This window comes from Lates calcarifer, linkage group LG16_LG22 (genome assembly GCF_001640805.2).
Source record: "Lates calcarifer isolate ASB-BC8 linkage group LG16_LG22, TLL_Latcal_v3, whole genome shotgun sequence".
NCBI lineage: Eukaryota > Metazoa > Chordata > Actinopteri > Centropomidae > Lates > Lates calcarifer.
Window position 1 is genome coordinate 24,952,582 of NC_066848.1, and position 26,813 is coordinate 24,979,394.

A 26,813-nucleotide genomic window follows, 5' to 3' on the forward strand; every position below is an offset into this window, starting at 1 on the left:
GCCGTTGGGGACATTGTATTGTTGTCAAAGAACAATTCAGCACGAACAGAGACGGGAAGAATTTACATGCATATTGTTGCAAAGCTGGGGCAAAACCAAGAAATGAATGTCCAACAATGACGATGTAAAACAACATGTTACATTATGCTTGAATATGAATGACAATGCAGAGCTTCAGTTCAGATGTTCAGTGCTGTCATCAAGCTGTTCCATGAAGAGAGGGTAAGTCTATTTGACCACCATAATAACACTATAATAATAACAATATTTTTGACCTTCATATTAATGGATTCAGCAGTAATATGAGGATATACAAAGGAATCTATTATGGTGAGCAGGACGGACATTGAATAGAAGCAGATGGTTCAAACGGGGGGTCAGTACAGTCTTTTTAAAGCAGGTACTGTCTTTTTTCTTGTAGTTTCAGTTACTGAATTATTGTAGCCACTTGTTCTGTGTTTGGTCAGTTATGATGGCAATAGCCACTCATACCAGCTGCCCTGATGATATCTGAATCTATCTGATACTCTGAATATCTGTCTGAATTTACAAGATCAAATATATCATAACAGACTGACAGAGCTGTGTGATTAGAAAATGCCTCTAAATGCATATGAGAAATAACTGAATTACTTAGTACAGGAAACTACTGTGGTTTGACCACAGAAATGAACAAACATGTGGTATTCATCCTTAAGTTTTCTCTCTTCTTAAACTGGAACAGATTGTTTGAAGACGTTACAGATAAAGCACGTGGTTTGTTCAAGCTTGTTCTCGAGTTTTCCTGACAGGGGAAAAACACACCGAAATTATTTGAGAACTTACTTGGACGAGCCAAACAAAGGTGAGATTTATACATTCTTCATACATTCATACATTCTTACTGGATGACAAAGTCTCACACAGGGATAGAAACATGTTGATCCAGTTTCCCAAAATGCACTGCACTTCAGGTCTGAAGAGGGCTGCAACTTGCAGTGATGACACATTTAGGTAGAGGTGCAGATTCAGCATTCCTGCTTTCAGAGGCCTCATCAAGATGTGTAATTTGAATAAAATAGGAATGTATCTGTGAAGTCCAGTCATGACACGTGAGGACAGCTCTTCACAGGAGTAATCATGTTGGCATCTCTCTCCCTGCTGTGACTCACTCATCATGTTTCTCATATCAGCTGTAGTGATGGTTCAGAGGTTGGAGGTGCTTTGTCAGGAGGAGGCCGCACAGCTACTGTTACCCCAGTAGTTCCTGGCAGGGGGCCACAGAACGACCCACTAGTGTATTTAAAAACCAACCCTATTGGTTCCCAAGACCCCCCCCCACAAAAAAAAAACAAAGTTAGAATGTTGTTCTTAAATGTACAATGCCAGCATTTTAAGAATAATTTCCTTCTACAATATCTGTGGATGACAACTTTAAGATTAGGGCAACTAAAACACTTAACATTAAAGTGAAGGGAAGACCTTGGTTATGATTAAAAAAAAAAAAAAAAAAGAACAAATCTGTGAAAGGACTCAAACTCCATGTCTTCTACACAAAAGTCACAGGCATTAAACTCCCACCCACCACCCAACCTCCACATCCTTAGGCTTAGGGCAGAAACTCACTTGAGTGAATAAGAGATAATAAATAAAATAATAAATAAATAAATAAAGAGTAGGAGTGATGTTGCTGACAGCATTTGAGTCAACAAAATCATTTTTCAAATCTTACACATGGGGGCTTTAATGCAGTAAGCACACGCCACAATAACTGGTTTGAGAACACACCAAATTTTTTTTTGGAATATACTGCTGCCCTCAGTCTGCCTCATTCAGTAAACACTAGCATGAGTGTGTCTGTGTGTGTGTGTGTGGTGTGTGTGTGTGTGTGTGTGTGCATGTTAAGTGTTCAGGCCTACCTTTACACCTGAACGCTTAAGAAGGTTAGACAAATATTCAATTCAAACAAACAAATTCTAATGAACTTACATTCTGTCTGTTTTCAACGAAGTGAAGCTTTAACAAGCGCAAAGTGTGTCAAGCTCCCTGTTATCATCCCATGATTTCATTGGTTAGTCATGTAGCTCTGAACCCTGCCATTAACTGGAAGAGAGCCTGTATGTGGGAGGGCAGCCGAGCCAGTAACTAAAGGGCCACTTGGAGAGTTTGGGTCCCTCCAGATTGCTGTAGCAACTACTCTACTTCATAGCTATTTGAGGGAAATCTGCCACACCTATCCAACCCTCTCACCCTGTCTCCTCAGTCCCCTTCCCCTAATCCCCACATACACACACACACACACACACACACACACACACACCATATCCAGGCTAAAAACAACCTTGCCCTGTAAAGGGTTGAGTGGCTCTCTACCACCACTTCTGTGAGAATAATACACTCACTGCGTAAATGTATTCTGGTTACTGAATAAGTGCTTGTGTTTAGTTTCATATTCCACAGAGTGAATCACTGGTAGAGTTTTTGAGGAAAAAAAGAAAGAAAAAACAGTGAGTTTGATGGAAATAGTTCCTGTATGGGAGTTTTTGCAGTTAATCTGAACAAACAGTCTTTTTTTTTGTCTTCATTCAACAAGTAACATATGACTAAAAGCCTGTCAACACACTGTTAGTTTAGTTATGTTGAAATGTTGTACATATTGGTTTAGCAATGCAGTCACTTGTTTTCTTTCTTTTGTTCTGTTCATTTACTGTTGGCGGGCAGATGAGAATTCCCAATATGGCTGCCAAAGGACACACACCTGAATGAAAATGGACTCTGAAAAACTGAAAAAAGACATACAAATGTCGCTTCCTATGTGGACATATTTAGCTTTCATATCCTACTCTTACAGATAATGCAAATACAAAAGATACATTATTCTTGAGGTGATTCTGACTATTTTGTATAATTTATAATCATGTACAATCATCTTATGTGCAATTATTTCTTTCTTCTTAATATTGACTAGTTCAGTGAAAAACATGTGAATTCTATACACAAGAGTATTTTTCCTGCCTCTTTTTTATACTGCTAATCAGTACTAATATTATCTATCATAATTATTTGAGAGTTATCTTTTTCAAACAAAATCTGAATCTCATTCCTCATTAATCCACTTGGTGGCAGTGTTGCCTCACTACCTGTCCAGACTTCAGCCCATAATCCAGGTAACAGTTTTGTTTAAGGGACCTAATGTTTAAACTGAATGAAATCCAGGGCTAAATGCCACTTAGGAAAGAAGTAAATCAAAGCTAGTCTTTAAGAGGAGGAGAGTGCACAGCTTTCTCTTTTGAGCTTACATGTGGCCCAGATCTAATGCAGGACAGCTGAAATGGATCTGTTCATCTTTTTTTTCATTTATTTATTTATTTTAAATTGAAAAAACTAAAAAACGGACCAGGATCAGTTTTTCTTTCAGTCATTCATGTAAGCAGGACTGTAGCTTCCACTGAGATCATGTCCCCTGTCTTTTTCCTGGGAACAGTAAGGTTTCAGGTACCTGTTTCTATTCTACATTTGATTTCTACTTTTTATGGCATATGTATCTTTATCCAGTATTTTTACACACTGTATTTAACTACTCCTCAGCCAACAAATAAAGGATACATCATCTCATTGCAGTGTACTGTCCAGTGAAAACCGTGTACCTCAGAAATTCAGTGATACAGAGTTTTTCAGGTAAACATAAGGACTGACAGTTCCTTTATGGTTTAGGCCACTTCTTAGTCTAAAACAAATGTTTAAAAACAGTCACAGCACTGAAGAATGTTGTTTTTCCTTGCTCATGAAAAGTTATAGTTTGGTGTTGAGATACATGGTTTTCAAAGGAAAGAAACCAGGTTACACAACCAGTTCATAGAAAATACTAGACTGGCAGGCAAGAATAATAAGATCCAAGCACCCTGGTGTAATTTGTATCCAGAGCGTCAAGGTAATAGAGAAGCCTAGAGCATTAACCAGTAAGATTTAACATGTGGTATCCTTTTCCCAGCCAGCTGTCAAATCTGCTATTGTACTTCACTGTTTTAACATAGGGGAAACTGGCTGCTCAGTATAAAGCTCATTGTGGTCAGGACACTGAGCACCAACATTTCATATGGCAACTGTGGCATCTGAATGAGCCTTTACAGACTTCTAACTTGGGATAAAACTACCACAGTCGTCAAATTTGTCTTAAGATTTTACAGTATTGTACTATGTACTGTACAGATCCTCAGCCTTGAAAACTACAAAAGCCAGTCAGGTCACATGCACTATAAATTCCTAAAACAGTCCACGTAAACACGTTGTCATTCTCCTCTGTCATCAGCGTCACACACTTATTGAAGGTGTGTCATTTCCTGACACTTCAGTCTTCTGCCATCAGGGAAGAGGTACTGGAGCCTCCGGGCCCGCTCCACCAGACAGCTGAACAGCTTCTTCCACCAGGCTGTCAGGATGCTGACCTCTGCTCATTACCTCCCCCCTCTGCCCCCTGCCCCTGGACTGTAACACACACATTACACAAGGACTCTAACTCAGCTGCTCCCTTATTGCACATTTATACCCAGACGTAATGTGTAGACAGCCAAATAACTTATGTTAATTTCTCTTCTGGATGCTGCATCCTGCTCAACACACCCAAATGTGTTACATCACTGGCCAATCACACTGTGTATCTGCCTTCAGTTGGTTTGTTCCAGCACCTTCTGCAGAGATGATCTCTTTTTGGACGACCAACAATGTGACTGACTGAGGACATGAACAGCAGAGATGAAAGATACATAAGAGTGATGTTATTGTGTATTTATTGTGATTCATTCACAGTGGAGTGAAGCAAATGCAGAATCAACAAAAACTCTGACTTGGCCTAAAGGTGTGATCTCTGTAGTGACTTCTGTCTGAAAGGTGAAATGTTCACTCGTCCTGTTACATGACTTTGCTTGTTATTTTTATTCAGATTGGCTTGAGATCATAATATACTACATGAACCATTTTTATAAGAACACAGTAACACTAGCCTAGTTGTCAAGTGAGTCCACTGGCATTATTATTGAATATAATACATTTTGATTCTTTCATTTAGGACAGTTTAAGTAACAGCTGAAATTGACAGACCTATTCTCTAACTCCACTAAAGATGGTTTCCAAATATGGCACATTTCTGGTTCACAGAACGAATTACTTATAGTACAGAATAGTATACAGTATCTAATGCCAAGAAAAACTCCTTTCAGGCAGGCTAAGTCCAAAGCACAACTCTTGCACTGAAAGGTAGTAATGTTTATGTTGTGACAAATTTTATCATTGGATTACTGACATTTAACATATGTCTTGTTTAGTATCTTCTATGTCTAAATTTAGTCCCTGTGTCCCTGAAAGCAGGAAAACAGTTAAGTTCAGGGAGTAACTACAGACACACACTGTAAGATAAACTCTATATGAACCTCTGAACTGGGGGGACGGACGTAGAAGCAGAAAAGAGGAACTGCTCACATTCTGTCTGAGCTCAAAAGTGAAATTGTCTCTGTGTGGGGGTGAAGATGTCCTGTGTGAGTACCAGTCACAGATAACAACATTTGACCATTAAATACATATCACTCTGTAATGTTCGGGTCAGACCTCTTGAATACACCTCAGGTGTGAAAGCACTGAAGTAACACTTTTTACTGTTCTTCAATAGAATATGCAAAGACAAGTTTGTCTCATCAGCATTTTCACTTCTCTTAAGGAAATCGCAAATTTCCGTCACAGTTTATGGACCCCTTTCACAGCAGCCATTTTGACAGTTTGCCCTGCAATGCCATGGCAAAATGGCCACCATGAAAAGGGTCTATGACTTGTTGCTACAAATGACATTATTTTCCAACATCTAATCAACATCTTATCAGTTAAAAGAACTATTAAGTTTGTCCTTAAATTTTGTATTGAAAGTCAATTTTGTGCTTTGTTGTTATTTTCACTATTTCACACACACACACACACACATATATATATGTACATATATATTCACAAATATTTACCCAAGACTCTCTCATCTTTGAATGAGCCCTGGGTAGATCTGTACTAACATCCTGAGGACGCACACCTTCCTCGTGGAGTTGGAAGGTTTGGACGAAGGAACTTCACAGTTTTTTACAGAAACTGCATTAACTGATGACCGATCCCAGAAGAAAAACTAAAAATGACTGTGCAGTTGCCATGGCAATCCTGAACAAGCATGTGTATCAGTGTTGGTGTTTGTGATCATGTTACCAGCAGAAAGTCCTTAGAGAAACATTGATTAGGCCATTTCTTAGAGTCACTGAAGCTCAGTTACAGGGTTTCCCTAACATTATGAGATGTAGGCAGTGCCTAAATGTTTTCACACACCTAAACCAAATGAGTGGAAATATCTATGCTACAGTTCTCCACCACTCTGCAGACAAACAATACTGTTCTAGAAATTGAGGATGAAAGAATTATGTGTTCATCACCTCAGATATTTTTTGAATGGAAAGAAAACAAATGTAGGGCCCAATCCCAATGTCCACACTCAAGGACTCACAGACTAAACAAACAAACATGGACAGAGCAACCAACCCTATCCTTACAAGGAAAAAGAAGCTTACATGTCAGTATGAACTGGTGGGTGGCTGTGGCTCAGCAGGTAGAGCAGTCACCCACCAACCAGAAGGTCAGTGGTTTAATCCCCGGCTCCTCCTGTCCGCACACAGAGGTTTCCTTGGGCAAGAATCTGAACCCCAAATCGCTCAATGTGTGAATGAGCTATCAGTCAGTCAGTCCCTTGAGTGCCTTGGCCATAAAGTCCCAAACCCACAATAGAAGGAAACATGCTCGTGCTGTCAATATGATATATGCTGCCCCGTTCCTATTCATACCATTTCAAGCCCTTGCAGTCTGTGAGGATTCAGGGCTCAGGCCTTAAGGTTTTTACACTTACGACATGATGTGAATAAACTATGCAAAAGTGTGAAATACTCACCTGTGAATATCCAGGAACTGAAGCGCCAGCACGGCCAGGTCCAAACATATTTCAGGAGGGTGGTGGGACAGTAAGGTCCTGCTGGAGATGCTAGTGCTGCATCTGAGGAGGCAGAGGACAAACTGGTAGGATCGTATGGCCCAGAACAGTGCGAAAGCTCAAAACAACTGAAAGCCACATACCACAAACCACCTGTAAAAAAAAAAAAAATCTGTTGTGTTTTTACCATGTAATATTTGCATTCTCTGTGAAAGTGTTTGTGACAAAACAGGACTGCTTTTAGTGGGTCGAACTATGGAGTGACTTTGGACAGTGAAGACCTCTGAGACCTCAGTCCATCACACTGACTGACATTTTGCATGCGAGTGGTGTAGTTGTATTTGCAATGGATCCACCAAGGAATAGTCAGACTTTTCCAGTCTGGCAACACTTCCACCTAATTTCTCTTAATAAGGAATGTACACAGTAGTGTAACATTATCATAGATGCCTTATGTTTATTGAAATGTAATTCTTTCAAGGACATCACATTATATCTATTTGGTATATGGCTTTTTTTAGTTATTTGGAGTTTACTACTGACTTTAGTGCATTCACTAACAACATTGTTTGTCCATTAGGTTAAAGGTCTGTGGAGTCATCTGGACAGTCACACTCACAACAAATCCAAAATGTCACAGCAGGAAGGGGTGCAGAAATACCTCACTGAATCCAGTATTGGACAGCTTGAGGATCATCTGACATATTGGGAAAGTCAGAAATTATTTTTGATAAGTAGCCAAATGTTGTTATGGCTATGGAAGGAGAAAACATTTCAGTTCAAACCCATTCTCTATCAGCCTTCTTTTACTTGCATAGTGTGATCGCTCAAAAAAAGTGAAGGATCACATCAGGTTATAGCGCTTATTCATCAGTGAGAATGTTTTATTTTACTTCTCTTCTTGTTAATATCTGAGCGCACTGTGAGGTTCTTGGGGAGGACGCCTAAACCAATACAACAGGTCAAAACCCCTGCTTGAATACTTTCTCCTTAATGTCATGGATTATGGCGTCATCTGCGCATGATCCCCCCCATGAAGGAGACTGAGACAACTGTATTCTTATCCACAGGAGGAGGGCAGAAAACAGAAATTTAGTGCTTCTATTGGTGACCTGATAGCTGCTGTGTTTCTGTGGCAAAATAGCCAGATGTTTTGTTGAGGTTTTATCACAGAATACATTGTCTGACATTTTTATATCTTGCCCAAATTCTCTGTATTACAAAAATACTAAAACTAGCCCTAACCTAATAAAAACTAAACTAAAACGTAAAACTAAACTAAACCAGAGAACCTGCTTTAAAAACTAATTAAATCTAAATTTTTTGAAAACAAAAAGTCAAATGTAATGAAAAATGCATAACTGCAATAACCTTAGAGGGTAGCAGGTGACCAAAAATACAATGAATTCTTTGTCAGTTTCTCCTCTTTAAAGGATTTTAATTATTTAACGTCATTACTTTTTCATCAAAACTGACATTATACATTCATATATCCTGCAGAAACACATGTATTTTGTATGGAGTATTTGTCAAAAGGTCAAAAGTCAAAGTTAAAAGAAATGAAAACTTTTCTTCATGGGTAGAAATTGGTGTGACCTGAACCAGGAGATGCAGCTCAATGTAGGGAACATATGGATATAGAATATTTTAAAGTGCAATGTACAGTTATTAAACAAAATGCTTTTACATGTATTATAGCACCCCCCTATGGTAGACATGGACAACAACTCTACTACCTTCCCTGTGAATTTCAACTTTGCTCAGTTTATAGTTAACTTCCCACAACTCCTTGTCAATGCATAATAATAATAATAATAATAATAATAATGATAATAATAATAATATATGACCGAAAACTACTCTACACTCATGGTGCTCGGACCCCAAATAACAAAGTAAAAAATATGTTAAACAATTCAAGTGAGTGAATCCATTTTAAAATGTTCTTACTACCAGTAAAAATTCTCAGGTGAAAAAGGATTTGGAGTCATGACCACAGTATTTGTAAAATTCTTGTTATGGATCTTTGACTTTCAAAGTCAAAGTAAAGACCCAGATTAACTCAGCAGAGAATTAGCAAAAACACCACACAAAAGAATGTTCTTTGACATACACATACATTTTATTGGTGAAAGTCTGACAGTGAATACCTGGCACTGATCAAAAAAAAAAAAAAAAAAAAAAAAAAGCAGCCATTACTGTGTGAAAATTCCAAGAGAACAAGACCTTTAAGTAACTCAAGATAAGAAAAATAACCAAAACTGCTTTGCATCAACATCAATAAAGAGCTAAATGTGTACATTGTGTTGCGTTTCAGAGTGGCTGAGAGGGTCCTAACTATAAGCTCCATCATTTTAGCAGTGATTTTTTTTTTTCCTGTTTTCTATTATTTTTTTCTACATAGTGTTAAGTAAATACTTGTAAATGATGCAAGCTGGTTAGACTGCTACCTCAGATCACATCCACTGAACTACTGACCTCAGACTATGGACCAGAAATTTGACATCTCAGCCAAAATGTCAAATGCTGCATCACGCGCTGAGAATACAAGCTAATGTCAGCTAAACATGTCTTCATATAATTATATCAAGTATAAAGCTGCTACATAACAGTGTCCTGTGCATCATATAATACTCAAGGTTGCACAAAATACATTGTAATTATCTAATCAAGGAAACAACAAACCATGGTGTTATTAAATCCTTCCACTTGATATCCACCCTAGGTGAGTACAGAGATGTGTACGAGTAAAAGGTTATTAGGTTAGTTATCAGTAAAGTATATGAAGTGTTGCCCTGCTGTGGTAGTTATGAGCTGCCATCAGTTATGATTATTAACATTAACTACATGAGCTCAGAAAGCAGCAGGGTGTTACACACAGCTAAACCAGCCTCCAACACTGTGACAAGGCTGAGGACACAGATTCTTCCAGAAAACACCACCATCATCATCATCATCATCATCATAATCATCATCGTAAACCTTGATTTTGTGTACTAGTAATAGCAATCAGCTTGTTGTTTAGTCATTCCTATGTGACACATGCGAAACGTGCATTGCAGAAAGAGTGCCTAAAACAGCAGAGGGCACTGAAGCTTGTGCAACTTTGTACAATGACACTGAGCGAGACCAGCTTTGATTCACAGTTCAAATAAAGACTCTGAGAAAATGGCTTTTTAAAGTGGTTATAATTAACATCTCCAAAAACACTATAGCACATAATTACTAATATATCTGTAGGAGTTGTTGATCAATACCAAAGACTCATTGATTACTTGGCCTCTTTCTTGAGCCAAACAAGCCAATGACCAAGAAAAGGTCCATTGCTCCTCCAGTATTTATCATGGTGATATGCATATTTATCGTATGTTATGGTATATGCCTCTTCATGGGATGTTCTTAGCTAGCCTAGAGACTTGTGTAAAGTGTAAACACCATATATATTCTTGAGTTGTGTTAGGATATGATGACACATGGTCAAGTGTAAGCAGTGAACTAGATGTGTCCATCTGTAACTGTTAAAACAGGAAGGAAGCACATCATTCCATACAAATTAAATTAAACTTCGATGCAAGCTAACGAGCTGACGTAAGTGTAAGGGCCCCAGTCACACCAGCATTTTTAAGAGCAAAACTTTGGAACGGTATCTATTTAGTTTAAATGGAGTCGGCGCAAATGGTGGATTCACTTCATGGAGGCCAAGTACATTTAGGCAGTGCTCTAAGAGCAACTTTTGTAACTTTCCAGAACAGACAATATGACAATCATGACCACTTTACACAACAATAGTGTGTTGCATCTACTTTGGTCACACCATTGGGGACTTTGGGGACTGTCCACTGAAAGTACAAATTATTGCATTGCATTAAGACAGTTCTCAGACAGAGTTTTTGGAGGCAGTGACCTATTGAAGTTACTCTGAAGCATACTGAGACCTTCACACATTCATTTTCACCAGTGATACTGGCAAACCATTCTGTTGACCTTTGAAAGAACAAAACCCTGCAGAGGAAAGAGGGGGAAGCTATCATATTAACTGTCACAGCCTTTATATAACCCTTCTCCGCTGAATGAGAAACACCAACAGTGCATTTTGCCATGGGCAAAACTAGCCACAACCAAAGGGACCACTGCAGGATGTAGCCACTATATCCCCAAGCTTGGATGTAGACAAAGAGGTTTTTTCTACCAGTTTTGTGTTTTGTGGCAGTTTCTCCTGGCCACCAGCAGAGGTGGGTTAAGATAAGAGATAACTCAGAGTAATGCCCCTTAAACTCAACCTATGAAGTTCTTTGACGAGGATGTTAGATGAACAGATGAACAGATGAACTGAACATTTAGATGTGGCAATGGCCTTCAATGAGTTCACAGTGTGATGTGCAGTGATTACGTCACACATATATAAAGTTAAATATATTGTTGGGAGTGAAGGACTGCACTGTATGTCTGATGGGATGGGTGAATCTTGACATCACATTTTATTCATACTAGGCACACTTTTGATTAAGAATTTAAAACTTCAACCTTTCATAGCCATCTGGAAATGTGGCTTTTTACTTGTATGATTATTGCTGACAAAGCCTCAGTTCTAACAAAGAAACATCCATATCTGATAAATTCAACAGCTCAGTTTCTTAGCAGTAGGGTAGACACAAATGGTCTGAATATTTTGTCATTGAATATGTAATACTGTAAATCGTTATGAAATTCCAACAGAACTAGTACTGCAGGGTGGATGGAAAGGGGACTGGACACATTCAGATAATGTTATCAATTCACAACTAACTAACAGCAGACACACTCATTGAAATGCTGTTTTAAGGACGGAGGTATTCAAGTTTCTTTTGTGTTTGCAAAAAAAAAAAAAAAAAAAAAAAAAAAGAATCAACAAGGCAATCAAACCTGCCTCGGCCTCTCATGCTATGGCTGGTGAGAAAAAATGTGTTGAGAGATGTCCATGTGAAAGCATGCATACACACACACACACACACACACACTCTTGGCTCTAAAGCTGCAGAAACAATGCTAAAAATCTGTACAATATTTAAATACTGTATTTACAGAAATAAACATATTTCACTGTTTCGACTGGAATCACACCTGGCGTCAAAATATTCAAGTGGCCAGGTCCACATCTAGTTATCAGAAGCATAAATGAATAAAGGCAACAATTAAGCGCATTGGATAGCTGTACTTGTCAGATTGAGCTTGCAGCACGCTCTACATTCTTGGAATGTGTGGATCTTGAAGGACCATACTGGCAGCTTTGCATGATTGGCCTATTGAAATTTTAAAAGCTCTGATAAACCCACTGTACACAACCTATCCAGCACCAAACAGCAGACAGGCATAATTATAGAATAGCTGGTGAACACAGTGGAACATGTGGCAACTAAAGAGCCAGGTATTTTTCTTAGGAGTTGGTGGAGACCAAACCAGAGGTAAAAGGAAAGTCAACATTGGTCTTCAAAATGAACTTCAAATGAATGCTACTATCGCTCCACGTCTCTTGATTTGGAAATTTGGATTGTTTGCTCACATGATAACTTTATTAGGTGATAATATGTTGATGTTTACATCTTGTTTTACTGCCCACTAGTGGCCAAAAATGCCCCACAGTCAACTGGCAAAAAAAACTAGGCTGACTTATGTTCACTACGGAGGGTTACTATTACTAAGGACTTTGTGGAATGTAGTCAATCACTCTAAAATAAAATGCTATGCTGGGGAAAACAGTTGGCAGCAGTGTGACATATTAATGGTTTACACTATGTTAAAAGGGCTGAATCATGCAAAACCACTTGAATGGTCCTTTGAACTGCTGCAAAATGGAGCTGATTTCATTTTTAGATGACATGAACAGACCTTCAATCAAAGTTAAATGGCACATCATTATGACCTTTTTATACGTTTATCACACAAAGTTTTATGGAGCACATACACCGTGTGGAGCAACCAGACAGCATGAATCAGCATCAGTCTAGAAATATAATGCTTTGCTGGAGCATTAAAGAAAGCATGAAGAAGTATGTAAAAATGTATTCTGAATGTGTATCTATCATCGTTGGAATATTACTGTATGACATGTTTTTTCTGGCCTTGAAAGCCCTTCCTCTGAACTGCATGGAGACAAGATCTGACAAGATGTTCTTTATTACATTATGGCTGAGAAGTGATCAAGCATCACAAGCTCTTAAACTTGACTCAACAAAGCTGTAGCCTTCAGCATAGGGTATATGGGTTTGTTATGAACGTGTGAACACCATGGAGCTTGTCAGCAAATAAACTACTGGGATGGAGTGAAGTGATGGACCTATAACATACTTTTCCTTGTCATAACACAGATTCTACAGTTGAATTTCAGCCCCAGTTTAAGCAGAATTTTAGCATTTTCATTCAAACTTTCTACCGGCCACGCTTACAATGAGAGTGAGTGATCCTTGAGATCCATTATTAATCATTAGTACTTTCCAGTAAATATCCCCAGCTTATTGAGTATGTGCACCTTTGCTTGTGTATGTATGTGTGTATGTTGTTTATGTTTCTATTTTGATTCCTTCAACATTTCTGTTATATTAGCTCTCTCATGGCCTACTTAATGGCTTAGGAAGTCAATGCTAGCTTTGACAGTGCGTCCAGTGGACACATCCACTGCCATGGCTCGTATCTCTGTGTCTCCAAACTGCATGAGCGTCTGGATCTCACGGCGTGGTGCTGTGCTTTCCGTTCCACTCACATCCAAACGAAGTGTTCCACACTTCCTGACACCGTGCTCGCTGATGAACCCCACGCTGTCCTTCTCGGAGCAGTAGATGTGGATAACAATAACTTGCTGGGAAGGCTTGGCCGGCGTGTAGCTCCGTTTTACCATCTCCCCCAGCGCCACAGACTGGTCGGCCGCAATGAAGGTGTCAAAAACATCAGTGCACCATCGAGTGCCATCCTTCACCAGCAGCTTCTCTGGCGGGTGCTTTCCCTCCACGAAGCGATTGAGGACACCCACACCGTACGTGAGGGGGGAGCGGCGAACTTTAATGACACTGGGGTCGAGGCCGAAACAGAACAGCACCTTTCAGGATGGTGAGGCCAACGTCATGGGGGATGATGATGCGGCTACGACCCTGGAGCATGTTCTGGACAGCTTGCTGAAGCAGGGGTGACTCAGCGAAGCCTCCCACTAAGAACAGGAACTTAATGTCGCTCACCTCTGGCTTGTCGAAGAGCTCAGCTGGAGGAGAAAAATGATGAACAAAACAAATGTAAGTGTAGCAAAATCTTAGAGGGAGTGGGGTGCATATACAGATGATGAGTGAATGATCTCCTTAGTGATTTTTTAAAACTTTTTGTTGTTGTTCATAGATAAATGGTAAATATTTGCATTTAGATAGCACTTTTAGCTAAAGTGCTTTCCACTTTGCCTCACATTCACACACTGATGGCTCATCATACACAGTGCTTGAGTGCTTATCAGGAGCAACACTGAGTTCAGTGTAGTGCTCACAAACACATGGACAAGAGAAGCCTGTAATCAGTGGATGACTTGCTCTGATTCCTGAGCCACAGCCATCAAAGACTTGCCCTGATGTAAGTTTTAAGTGTAACAGTGCTGTAAAATGTGTTAACATGCCCTTAAGGTCACTCAGAGAAACCAGGTTACATGACGGACATAACTGATCATCGGACAGGTTGTGTTTCTGTCAGGTACTACTAACAATAATGACGAGAAAAACAGATCCATGTTGACACTCTCAAAAATAATTCAGTATGAGTTGTGAGTTTATTTAAGTTCAATACAAGTTTAGAACTGTTCAAGCATGTTTTACCTTTTTAATTCTAGAATTGTTGCACCAGTGGAAAGGTGCAGGCTGTTATGTGATCTTAGCATAATTTCTAGATAAATTACTTCTCCTTGCATATTACTGGGGCAGCTGCTGTATCAATCATAAAACAATATAAACACAGGATCTGTATGGCACATGTAACTTGCACGTGTAAATTCTGCTATGTTACTCCTATTGTGAACAACAAATAGAGACATTCACTATATTTCTTGTCATATCTGACTCTGGTGGTTAAACACTGGTGCTCTGTATCTGTCTGTGGATTTTATTTTATGTATGGGTGTAGGTCTGCACTGTAAGGTTAGAGGTTTAAGTGCTAGAACTCAGTGGGTTATAGTTAAAGGCACTCATTGACACTCAGTGTACTTTGTATGACAGACATTACAAACAAATGGCTTCATCTATATTCACACTTCAGTCAGAATTTCTTTAATTAGGAAACATTTTGTCTGTTTGTCATTTACCGTTCTCATAAAGAAAAGTCAAACAAGTCACAAACATGTTTTACAATGTGAGCAGACCAATCAGAATCCCAGCAGACCAATCCATGCTCAAGTAATGTGACCTCATTTCCACTGGTTGGGGAAACTATGAATTATGTAGGTTAGCTGGTTTTAGGAGGAGACCAACCCTCTCCCAACAAAAACACATTCCTCAGACTGTTTTCAACTGAGCTCAAATAAGACTGACAACAGTCACATCTGGTCTACAGTGTATAATATGTAGTGTAGTATTAGTATAGTATAGTTTGCATTAGTTACTTGCACAAATTAAGAGTGTAGCTACAGTATACAGTCTCCTGAGTGTTGTTTAACAGTCCATTTTACTGATGTCAGTGTGATAAACACTGTTTAATTTGCAGCTACAAGGCTTGTTTGACCACAAAGGTGAGAGAGTGTGTGCTAAAGTGTTGAAGTTATCAGTGTAGCTTACTGAGATGTTGGATGATGTGATCTATGGTGGGCTTGAAGAGGGAATTCATAGCATCTGGACTCATCCTCAGCATCCCCTGAGACGACCATTTAACAAAATCCACACTAGACAGCAGAGGAGAGGAGAAGAGAGGAGAGGAGAGGGGAGGAGAGGAGAGGAGAAGAGAGGAGAGGGGAGGAGAGGAGAGGAGAGGAGAGGAAAGGCAATATGTTATATATTTAGTATATTCAGTTCCATTCAACTAAGCTCATCTGCAGTTAGGGTTGCAGAAATCAAAATCAAATCAAATCAAATCAAAATTAAAAATTACAATATTAATGAGAATACATTTAAATATCAATATATATCAGAACAGGATGAGATTTTGCCAGAATGCATATTAAACAAAAAATGATTTTAAATGAAATGAACTTTCACTATACCACTGAAAGTGAAACTATATCAATGACTATGACTACTGCTATCTGCAGGTTTAACTACCTTATACGTCTTATTTCAACTGAGTTGATGAGCCAGTCTCTTCTCTAAACTGCATGTATTAATGTACTGACCATAGTGCTTGGAACACTTTATTGGAATATTTTCTAATAAGCCACTGAACTGTGTTTCCCAGCTTGAAAACCAGGAGCAGGGACCAGTGACAGTCCACGCTCTGTTTGGAGCAGTGTCATCGAGGCTGTTTCCCTCAGTCTTTTCTCTTGAGGCCAATAAGCACATCACTTTATGTCTGATGCTATATCATCACCCCCAAAAGAATCCATTGTATCCATGTGCCATGATCCTGTGTGTGATTCATTTAAGTATGTGCACATGTCACTGTGTAATGTCCACATAAGTGTGTGATAGTTTTAATGCTGGCCCCACCCAAGGCTTTCCAGCAGACTGAGACAGACTGAGTACATCTAGTTAGGCGTCAGAGGAGCTCAGAGGTCACTGAGGGCTCCAATTTCAGCCATAAACATATTCTTTAATGTCATTCACTGCGGGATTATGAAAATCCAAACAGACATGAAACAGGGCCATTAAAAACCTAGACTCCTTGGTGGTGCCAGGAGTCAGTCTCTTTATTACTCTAATATCTCCTCTGTCTGCCACTGAGATCTAATGCTGTGTTTCACAATGACTAGTGACTCTGGTCCTCCTCAGGTCATGTTTTAAAATTGCTTCTCAGCCTCACTTGTTATATGATGTAAGGGATGCATGAATGTACAAACAGCCTTTTCTGGTCAATACATTGTATTTGTTACATGTCTGGCCCTTGGTGTGCAATTAGAGACTTGCACGCTCAGGTCCTGGATTATAGGATCCATAAAATCAGTGGAAGTGCAGACCACTGAGATGAAAGTTTATACTGTTGATACCTACAGAGAAAATGTATTTTTGCTACAGCAGATGAATGAAATTCAGCAGGAAAAAGCTCAATAGATCACTGAGGAAATTTGGTTGAAGGTTGTTTTGCTACTTAAACAACAAAGGCTGTATGTTACATCACAATATGGAACCTACTGAAGAGTGTTGTGCACTACAGCTAATTAACCATGCTTCTGTTTGTGTACAGATTGAACACATGTGATACAGTGTATTCATACTGTAAGTGAACTTTAGATGTGTTGATAGGTATATTTTTGGACTTCAGACAGACTGGGCAGCTGTTTCCCCTTGCTTCTGGTCTTTATTGCTAAGCTAAGCTAACCACGACCAGACTCCAGCACCACTTCACACATATTGGTCAGATATCCATTTTCTAATGTCACTCTCAGAAAAAATCAAAGAAGCGAATTTCCTTAAGTACTGAACTATATGGCAAAAGTAAAAATGTGTCCATATTAATGTACTGTGAGGTGCTCCTGCTCTTTTCATATTCTTTTTCACAGCTAATTACTGCTGCACGTCTTCTTTATGATCAGACAACAGAGCTGAATGTTGAAATAAAAATAAAATCTACCCTCTATATTTCACACCAATCTAGGGTCAAACAGACACTCACTCCGACATGACATTTCAGGGTTTGGTCCCTGTTTTTCAGGATGTACTCACTTGCTTTTGCGTAGGGCATGTTCCACACTGTGGCCCCTGAACTTCTTGTAGTAGTCAATGAAGGAGAAAGGCAGGTTAATATTGAGGGGGTTGGTTCTGTCAGGGGCAGCCGCTCTTTTCCGAGACTCAAATGCAATCATCAGGTCCACCCAGGCAGCCGGCCTCTTGATCTTAAATTGGTCGATGAAATCCTGGCCAAAGATCTTACACAGCAGCTTCTCAAATTCATAGTCAATCCCGATAGAGCCATAGGGGCCACCTGGGGAAAAGAAGGGACTGTGATTGAGAATCACAATGAAACAAGCTAAGATTATGTGCACAAAAGCACAAATGCTGTGCTATAAATCCTTTTACCTGAGGCCTTGTAGAGCTCCTTTAGATGACCCTCTGGAAGACGGATCTGATGAACAGTCAGGTCCACTGTTCCTCCACCACAGTCCACCACTACATAACGGTCACCTGCACAGAAAATACAGACAAATGGGACATAGTGTGTGCAGTCAGCTCAGATACAAGGCACGTAAAGTGCAACTTATCTAACAGCATCCTTCCTGACAGAACTCACTGCTCTTAACATGCATCCGATGCCTCTTATCTACCACAACTCTGCTGCTTTTACATTCGCAAGGGAGGCTGGACGTGACTCTTCAGCTTCTTAAACCATGAACTGTGGCTGTAGTGTCAGCAGCCCATTGGTGATGTGATGAAAGAAGAGAAACTGGATGAGGTAAATAGTGGGACTCAGGGTTGGAAAAGACAAACTGATGGACAGCAGATGACAGTTTGTGCATCCGATGATTCACACACTGAAATACATTCAAGTAAGTATTTCTTTATGGCTACATGTCACAGAGGGCAGTGTTGAAAACCAAAAATATAAAATAGAAATTCTTTCTTTCAGGGAAAAATAAGAAGAGTACAGGACACTCAGCTGGACTTTAAGTTTGTCTCCTCAGTGGGGTAACATTCAGTACAAACCAAGTCATTGACTCATTCAGTTTATTTGTACATTTCATATGTTAAGGCACTAAAAACTCATTTAGGTTTAATTACCTTGACTCTTGCACCTTGACTCTGGCCATCGTTTTGATCAGTTATGAACACTGTACTCTGACATATAATGATGACATCTCTAGGCGATCAGACAGGTTGGTTATCCAGATTATCTAAACCATTTTATCTGAGGTCAGCCTGAAATTGAGCTCGCCTGAAAAGCTGCTTATAATTCCTCATTGCAAAACAGAACTGTGTGCACACAGCTACTGTTGTACAGTAAGTCGAAGTTGAAACAGGGCATCAGCCTGCAAACTGTGATGGATCTTTAAAACAGCTTGGGTCATGATTTTACAGCTGAGTTTGTTTCAGATCATCTGTCTGTTGGTGTTTCTTTACTTGTCTGATTTCTTAGTGATGTTGCCATGTTCCCAGATCTCTGCAGTTACTTCAGTGAGTACAATGTCAACATATCTGACCAAACCAGTGACACACAAACAAAACCCAAGTTGTAATAAACCATGGTTTTCCATCACAGACTTTAGAAGTTAACGTAAGAAGAGGGAGGTAGAGACATGCATGTAACTGTATATTAAATTTTAGCTATGTGGAACTACAAAAAAGGTTATCATCAATGAAATAAAATATGAAAAACATGATGAAAAAATACTAATATACAGGCTGTTTACAATCACTGATGCCTTTCTGTAAATGTTAATTATTTTTTAATCTCTAGTTTGATACTCTTCTACTCTTTTCCAAAAAAACAACATGCTCTGTGTCTACCAGCATCCAATATCTAAAGCTAGTACCTAATATGACAGATGGAAGCATAAGAAACAGCAAGAGCGGTTACCCTCTGAAGAGGAAAAGGAAATCATAACACATGAGTAAAAGAAGATAAAGACTCTACCTTCTTCCAGCTCCGACCAAAGCTCCCCTATGACATTTTCCACCAAAAAGGTGCGGCTCTGCCGGTTGCGCCGAACATGCTCCTTGGCTGGTTGTTAACAGAGAAAGAATGTTCTGGTGAGAGTGATGAAGGCGTGAAGCTCTGCTGTGTGAAGCTGTGTGGCTCATGTACAGTGGTGTATAAGGCAAGCAGCAGGCTTAGTTGCACATGTATCCGCACTGTGAGCAAGTCGGACTCTTACAGAATTCTACTCAAAATTATTCAACCTTGAAGAGTAGTTAAATTTAAATGAGTAAAAAATTGCTCATTTGCCTGTTGAACACATGAATGTGTGGAGTATGTACCACTGTACAGATGCAGTCAAGGCCTTTGGGACAATACACCCATCGTGTTGCTCACAGTGTGAACATGCAGTGAAAGAGACGGGTTTAAAACGCTAAACAGAACATCAAGACTTCATCAGGACTCTGGCATGTGCCACTGCTCTACACATGAACATTTTATCAAACTCAGTGAAATAATGCATCTGACTTTCCAAAGAAAACCATGCCAAGAAGGCAGCATGACAAGAACCTATCCAAAAGAAAAATAAGAAAAATAAGATAAACAAAAGTAACTATCTGCACTGTAAGTGATCCAAAGTCCACATCAATTCATCAACCAAGGAGTTTCATCATTCTACATTCACGGGAAAGAAAATAAACAGAGGCAGTTTCACCTCGATTTCAGCTTAAAGCAGAAAAAATATCTATTTCACAAGTAAATATGTTTCTGCAGTGCAGTTGTTTCTTTCTTTCTTTCTTTTTTTTTTTTTTAATCTAAAACTACCTTCAAATTGCTACAAAAATTCCTAATGTTTTTACAACCAAAGTCTACTACTCCAGGCTATCTAACCTGTAGTAACGCAGTGAAGCCATGTGACCTGGGGTTGACTGGCTAATAGCAGGAAGACCTGGCAGAAGTACATGTCAGAGGACATTTCCTCCCACACAGAGGAAATAATACAAAGGAGGAAGGACAGCTCTCCAACTAGCATGCAGAGGGCATGAGAGAGGTCTACAGTTAGCATTACGTCAGGCTAACATTCCAACAACGTCATATAAAGAGACATTTACCTCCCAAGACAGTTTTCACAAGAGTGGGATTCAGTGGAGAGGTTTTACTACAAAATATCCTGTTGAGTTTCAGTTTGGTAAAATTTGAATAAAAACTTAGATCACTGTATATCTATCACAATGAAATGAATATACATAGTAAAAAAAAGAGAATACAGCCAGGAAATGATTATCTCACAGGAGACAGGAAGAGTTATTTGCAGTGAAATATATTAGGCAGAGGATGTGACAGTGGGAATGACCTTTATAGGAAAGTAAAAAAGAAAAGGTGACTGTTCCTATTGTGTTCCTAAAAACTTGATCTGGAAAAATTCTCATTATGTGCTCTGATATATTATTAAATATGGACTTAGGGACTTTGATTGGCATTCTTACACAGTAGCAGTTAACATAAACCTCACACAGCTCAGAGTAAAGGAATACCACAGAGGAAACTGTGCTAACCTTGGGATCAGGATGCTGTGTTGTGTTGCCTGATATTCAAGGGTTGTAAGAAAATAGCTAAAAGTAAAAATAGATTTTTTTTATCAAGTATGGCACTCAACTCAGGTCATACTTACACTGAGAATATGTCCAATAAGATTCTTTCTCACTCAGTCTTACAGGAAAAATTACGTTCTAACATCTCTGTCTGTCCTACAGGCTGCCCTCATGCTTTGTACCAAGCCTAAAGCTATACATCTTCCAATCAGTGTGCAGCTAAACCATGTCTGCAAGGTAAACTAATAATATGCTGTGTGTTTTAAAGACATCCATGGCCTGTAGCTGGAAGAGGAACATGAAAAGGTAGTGTCTGCCTTCATCTCATGTCTTCAAGCAAAACCATAACCACTAACAAGCTGGCGTACATGTGTACATTTTATTCTGATGGTGGTGGTATAAGAGAGGTCAGTGGTCACCAAGTCATTAGAATTCATCCCCTGGGAACAGTGAATATCTACAGCATACAGTACTTAACGGCAGTCTTAAGTACAGCTAGGACACATAGCTCAACCAGCCCACATCACCAGTATTAAACTGTCATTTAACATATCAGAAAAAGATGTGTTATTCTTGTTATATGAGTCATAAGCAGCAGAAACATTGTGTTGATTATATTGTTCTGCTGTGTAAAATTCTAAAGTGAAAGTTTCAAATTAATATGATAAAATATAGTGAAGTTACTGAGTAAGGTGCTGGGAAGGCAAAAATGCGAAAACTAAACAACTAAATAGCTATAAAACCAGACAAAACCAACAGCAAATTCATCAAAGGAGAAAGAGACAGATCTGAAAATATCCATCACACAAGTGATGCATGTGTTCTTCCCTCTCAGTCTTAAAGCCCTGAGCCAAAATCATCTGCTATGATGACCTGAGAGACTAGGAGAAAATGTGAAGGTGCAAGAGGTCAGAGATGTAACAAGGTGTCCAGTAAAAACATACAATAAAACTTACATGTCTATTCTCTGACAAGCTTAGAGCCAGTGGAGAGATGACAGGGAAGGGAACAAATGCTTTCTATCAGCCCAAAGGCCCAGGAACTATTTTAGAAACATTATTTGATATTTTAGGAACAGACCATGGTATCTGTTTCCCAAAAAGTCTAGAGGTAGTACTTTCTGAAGGTCTGAGAACCACTGAGAGGACTTAGCAGTAATCATCATCATTGATTTAAGACATGTTAGTTAATCAATATTAAAGTTATGTCGTTGGCTTCCTAATTGTTAGAACTATTTTTAGAACCATTATAGAACTATTTTGTCAGCTCTTCAGGTTCAGTGGAAAACAGAAATGTGTTGGTTCCTGTAGCACAATAATGACTGGGTCCAAAACGGAACATAGCTCTGTTCATTCAAAGCTTTAAGGCATGTTGTTCCATGTGCAAACACGAGGGCCATGAAAGAGGATGAAGAGTCTGATACAGGATGCTGTTCAGTAACACTTTACAATATGATACACAAAATTGTGGTGCACAAGGTTTCAGTGATCTGTTGAAGCATGAGCAGTTATTACCATGTGATTCTTCTTGATTTATTAATATAGTATCTCTCTCGTTCTATAGTAACTCATCACGTTGAGGAACTATTTTTTAACAACTGGTCAACTATCAGGTCATTCCTGAATCATTTCTCAGTCGTTCCCTGGTAATTATGCACAATTTTGTGTACTGTATTATAAGTGTTACCACACATTCTTTTTACTGATGGAGTGAAAGGGTTTCTGGGTTTAAACCTGAAACTGCTAAAATATGCAGATTTATTTTGGGGAAAGACACAAACATCTTGAGTTCTTTTGAGTTTGTGAGTGCACACAGGATTCACATGGAAGGACTTTTCCAAGGAAACACCTTCACGGTTTTCAACATGAGCAAATCCATTCATATTTGAGGAAACAGAAAAGGAAATAATGAACAAATTGAAACATCTTGCAAGGTTACCTTTCCTTTCAAATGGCTGTCTGCTCTGGATAATAAAAACTGACCTGTTGAACCTGGGTATATCTTGTTTTCATGCACATGAATGATGACTGTGATGGTCCTCACAGAGGAGAGAAGAGTTTAGACCAAAAACAACCTTGTAAATCTTCATTTTTGATGGTGATGATGAACAAAAACATTGGCACAAATACAGGTGAAAGGAGGGAGAGGTGGGTATTTGCTGCTGCTGGTAAATAACAGCTGTCACTTTGAGCTTCGCTTCCAACCATTCTATGTTTGGCATTGCAAATGTAGGATGTTTTAAATCCAAAATCGTGTGATTTTTAATTAACAGCACAAGAATATTGATCATACTCTAGGCTGGAGGCTGAATTGCACGTGGACAGAGGACACACTTCTATACATAGTAATGGAGGATATGCATACACATACACATTCCACACATGCGCATCAGAAATCATGATGGTGACCTCCTCACAACAAGAGAAAGAGCTGCTTTGTTTGTTGAATTTGGCTGAACAACATGAAAACAGCGTGTGCAACTCCTTAATGAGAACAGAACCAAGGATGGAAAATACAGAACATTCAGGCCAAAAAACCAGCATCCAGTTTATTCTCCTAATGCACGTGCAGTCAGTGCTCTTGCAAGGGCGGGCTGTACATGCAGTCCAAAACTTTGGGCTGCACATGGATGAGGATTGTCATGGACTTGGGCAGATGAAATGAAATATGCATTAGCCAGACCCACACATACCCTTGTGGTTTAAACAGTGTGACTATCTTTTATCAAACAGATTCAAACTGTATAATGTATAGCCAGTTTACCACACTAATAACAAACTACTATAATGTTAGTGCATTCATGGGCGTGACAACTGACAGCTGATGTAAAAGACACACCACAGTCCCTGTCCTGCTGCTGCTGTCATGAAACTCAACGCAATTCAAAACATCAACAGTGAGCAGGGAGGGGGTCTGGGCTCTATTATAAAACCACAGATGTGAATAATTCATTATTGAACTTCCCATTACAATTCAAGAGAAGTTTTCTTATATAGGACAGAATCACAGAAATGAAGCAAAAGCAGAATAGTGTGATCAAAGTGTGATGGTTGGAAAGAAATAAGACAATGTGCCTTCAAACCCTCATGCATTTGGTGTATATATTAAAAAAGAAAACATGTTTACCATGACCTGAAGAAACTATGGAAGACACAACATTCGGGAGGAAAAACAGTATGTTACAATGTCAACACACACTGCCACAGGAAGTCTTTAAAGACACACACATTCACAAAAATCTACTCAGTATAATGGTGTGCTGAATACTGGCCAATGAAGCGCGGGGTCAGAGGTGATAAAGACTGTATGAAAACAACTAGCACCTCTTGATGTCAGTGCTGATGGGACTTACCTTGGGTCATTCCACTCCCCACATTTTCAGTGGGGCTGAAGCCATTCTGGGTAGTCTGGGTGCCAAGGTCCACCATCTGGTGGAGGCGGAGCTTGCGGCAGTAGATTGATGCTGCTTCGGGTTCTAAGGCGATGATCAGCTGCTCTGGGTTCTCACGGGACACCAGGCCAGACTACACAAGGGCAGAATTCAGACAGGAAAATACAAAATATAAACTTTAAATATTAACTATAAACTCCTCCACTTTCTTCTGGAGCTGTATAGTATTATTATCATTATTGTTCTTATTGTTATTTCTCTCTCTCTCTCTCTTTCTCAACCCAACAGGTCAAGGCAAATGGCTGCCCACCCTGAGCCTGGTTCTTCTCGAGGTTTCTGCTTCCACTGTTGCCTAGTGCTGATCCTGGTGGGAATTATCTGTAAATATGATACAAAGAGTACAATCTAGACCTGAGGCCTGTACGGCAAGGCAGGATTTGCGGTTAGCAAGGTAACCTCAGGTTTAACTCTGGGTTTTCAGTTCATTTCTTATCGCATTAAATCACCACTGTAACTTATGCTGAACGGCTAACCTGTTCCGGGGCAGGTTAACTTAAGAGGATCAGATCAAAACCTGTCCACAGCCCAACTAATGACCCATCAGATCACTGGAAAACTAGCGTCATCATTTCTGCAGGGACAGAGTTTACAATAAAGTGACAAAAAATAAAGATCAATAGATATTTTTATTGCTCAGTGGAATCGTTTTGTTCCAGTCTTTCTATATATCCACAACAGAGCTTCTAACAAATGGAGGGAGAGTTTATCACACTAAATGATTACATTATTACTATCACATCTTCATTTTGATTGAACGAAGATGCTTTTATCCACACACAGCTGAATATTTCCTATGATTATGAATGAACATTTAGTCAGATCTACCTCAGACATGAACTCTCCCCTCTCTGTTTTGGCAGCAGAAACAGTGACATTACTGTCACTTTTTATCTGCATCACATGTTCACAGTAACTCGCACACACAATCATTTATGTACATGTGTACTTACAATAAATCTTTAGCCTGACTTTGACAATTGGAAATTATGTCTAGTTTTTCTATTCTAGTCATGTGATCATATTGTTCACATTTCACCTTGTTAACTGTCATTTATGGACGACGCAAGAACCGAAACGACATGCAGCTATCAGCGTTACTTCTCATATAATATTAGGTACCTTACTCATGGTTCTGACAATGCTGCTTTAAATAACATGAACACACTCGGGAAATCTTGGCGGCTAATAACCAGTGTCGTAACACCGCTTAGCCAGACTATGGTTGTTAGGTTCAGTGAAACCAGATAACAAAAAGATATCCTGGGTATGTTGAACTCGCTTCATAGTACAGGCCGCTGCTCTGTATGAAAAGTGCCCTGAGATAACTTTGGCTGTGAACTGGCACACTATAAATAAAACTGACCTAATTTAACTTTAAAATGTCCTTAATGCTGTAGCAGTCTTTGTCTGAAGTTGTGTAGGCTTTGTTTTGCTCTCTGGACTCCTTTATGTTTGTTAAGAGGTCACCGGTTTACACAATAATGTTGCTTAAGTCATAACGTGTTCAGAGTTGTCAATATGGGACCTCTCTTATCCACTTGGAAAACTAGTCCTGCAGTTGTAGCCACTGTACTAGCAGGCAGAAAACGCAAACAATTCCTACTACTGCAAATGCAACAGTACTAACCACTCAGATAGTTAGTCAAAGCATATTTCTCAACTAGGCAACTAGGTTTGTTGTGCACCAGGACAACAATCAAGCCCAAAGAAGCTGCACTGTTAGGAATGGATCAGAGGAGGTGGGGTGCAAGAGAAAAGGCTGCGGATTGTGTCAGAGCCACTGGAGAACTGACGAATGAATTGATTGGAGGAGGAGTGGTAACAGTGGGCTGCCCATCACGTGTTTCCTCCTTAACCAGCCAATCAAATGATCCACACTGCTTAATGCTGACTCATTGTAGACGCCCAGCTTCCCCTCTGCTCACTTTCTCTCCACCTCTGTGTTTTAATCGCATTTTCTCTCTGCCAGCTCGTCCCTCCATCCCTGCATCCAGTCACACTCACTGCAGATAACAGCTAAAGCCCCCACCCGCCACCCTTTCCCTCACTCTCCCTCCTCCTTCATTTA

The 26,813-nt window shown here is 39.5% G+C and overlaps 1 protein-coding gene across 1 annotated transcript in view; it reads right to left on the reverse strand.

The window, feature by feature from the left end:
• Window positions 1–11,843: 11,843 nt before the first annotated feature.
• hspa12a (heat shock protein 12A) overlaps window positions 11,844–26,813 on the reverse strand; it is a 42,575-nt gene continuing 27,605 nt past the window's right edge. Inside the window, 7 exon segments of the mRNA XM_018678901.2 lie at window positions 11,844–14,039; window positions 14,041–14,210; window positions 15,757–15,860; window positions 17,794–18,052; window positions 18,148–18,252; window positions 19,700–19,786; window positions 24,647–24,818. Coding sequence (XP_018534417.1) covers window positions 13,578–14,039; window positions 14,041–14,210; window positions 15,757–15,860; window positions 17,794–18,052; window positions 18,148–18,252; window positions 19,700–19,786; window positions 24,647–24,818 — 1,359 coding nt within the window. The 3' untranslated portion in view covers window positions 11,844–13,577.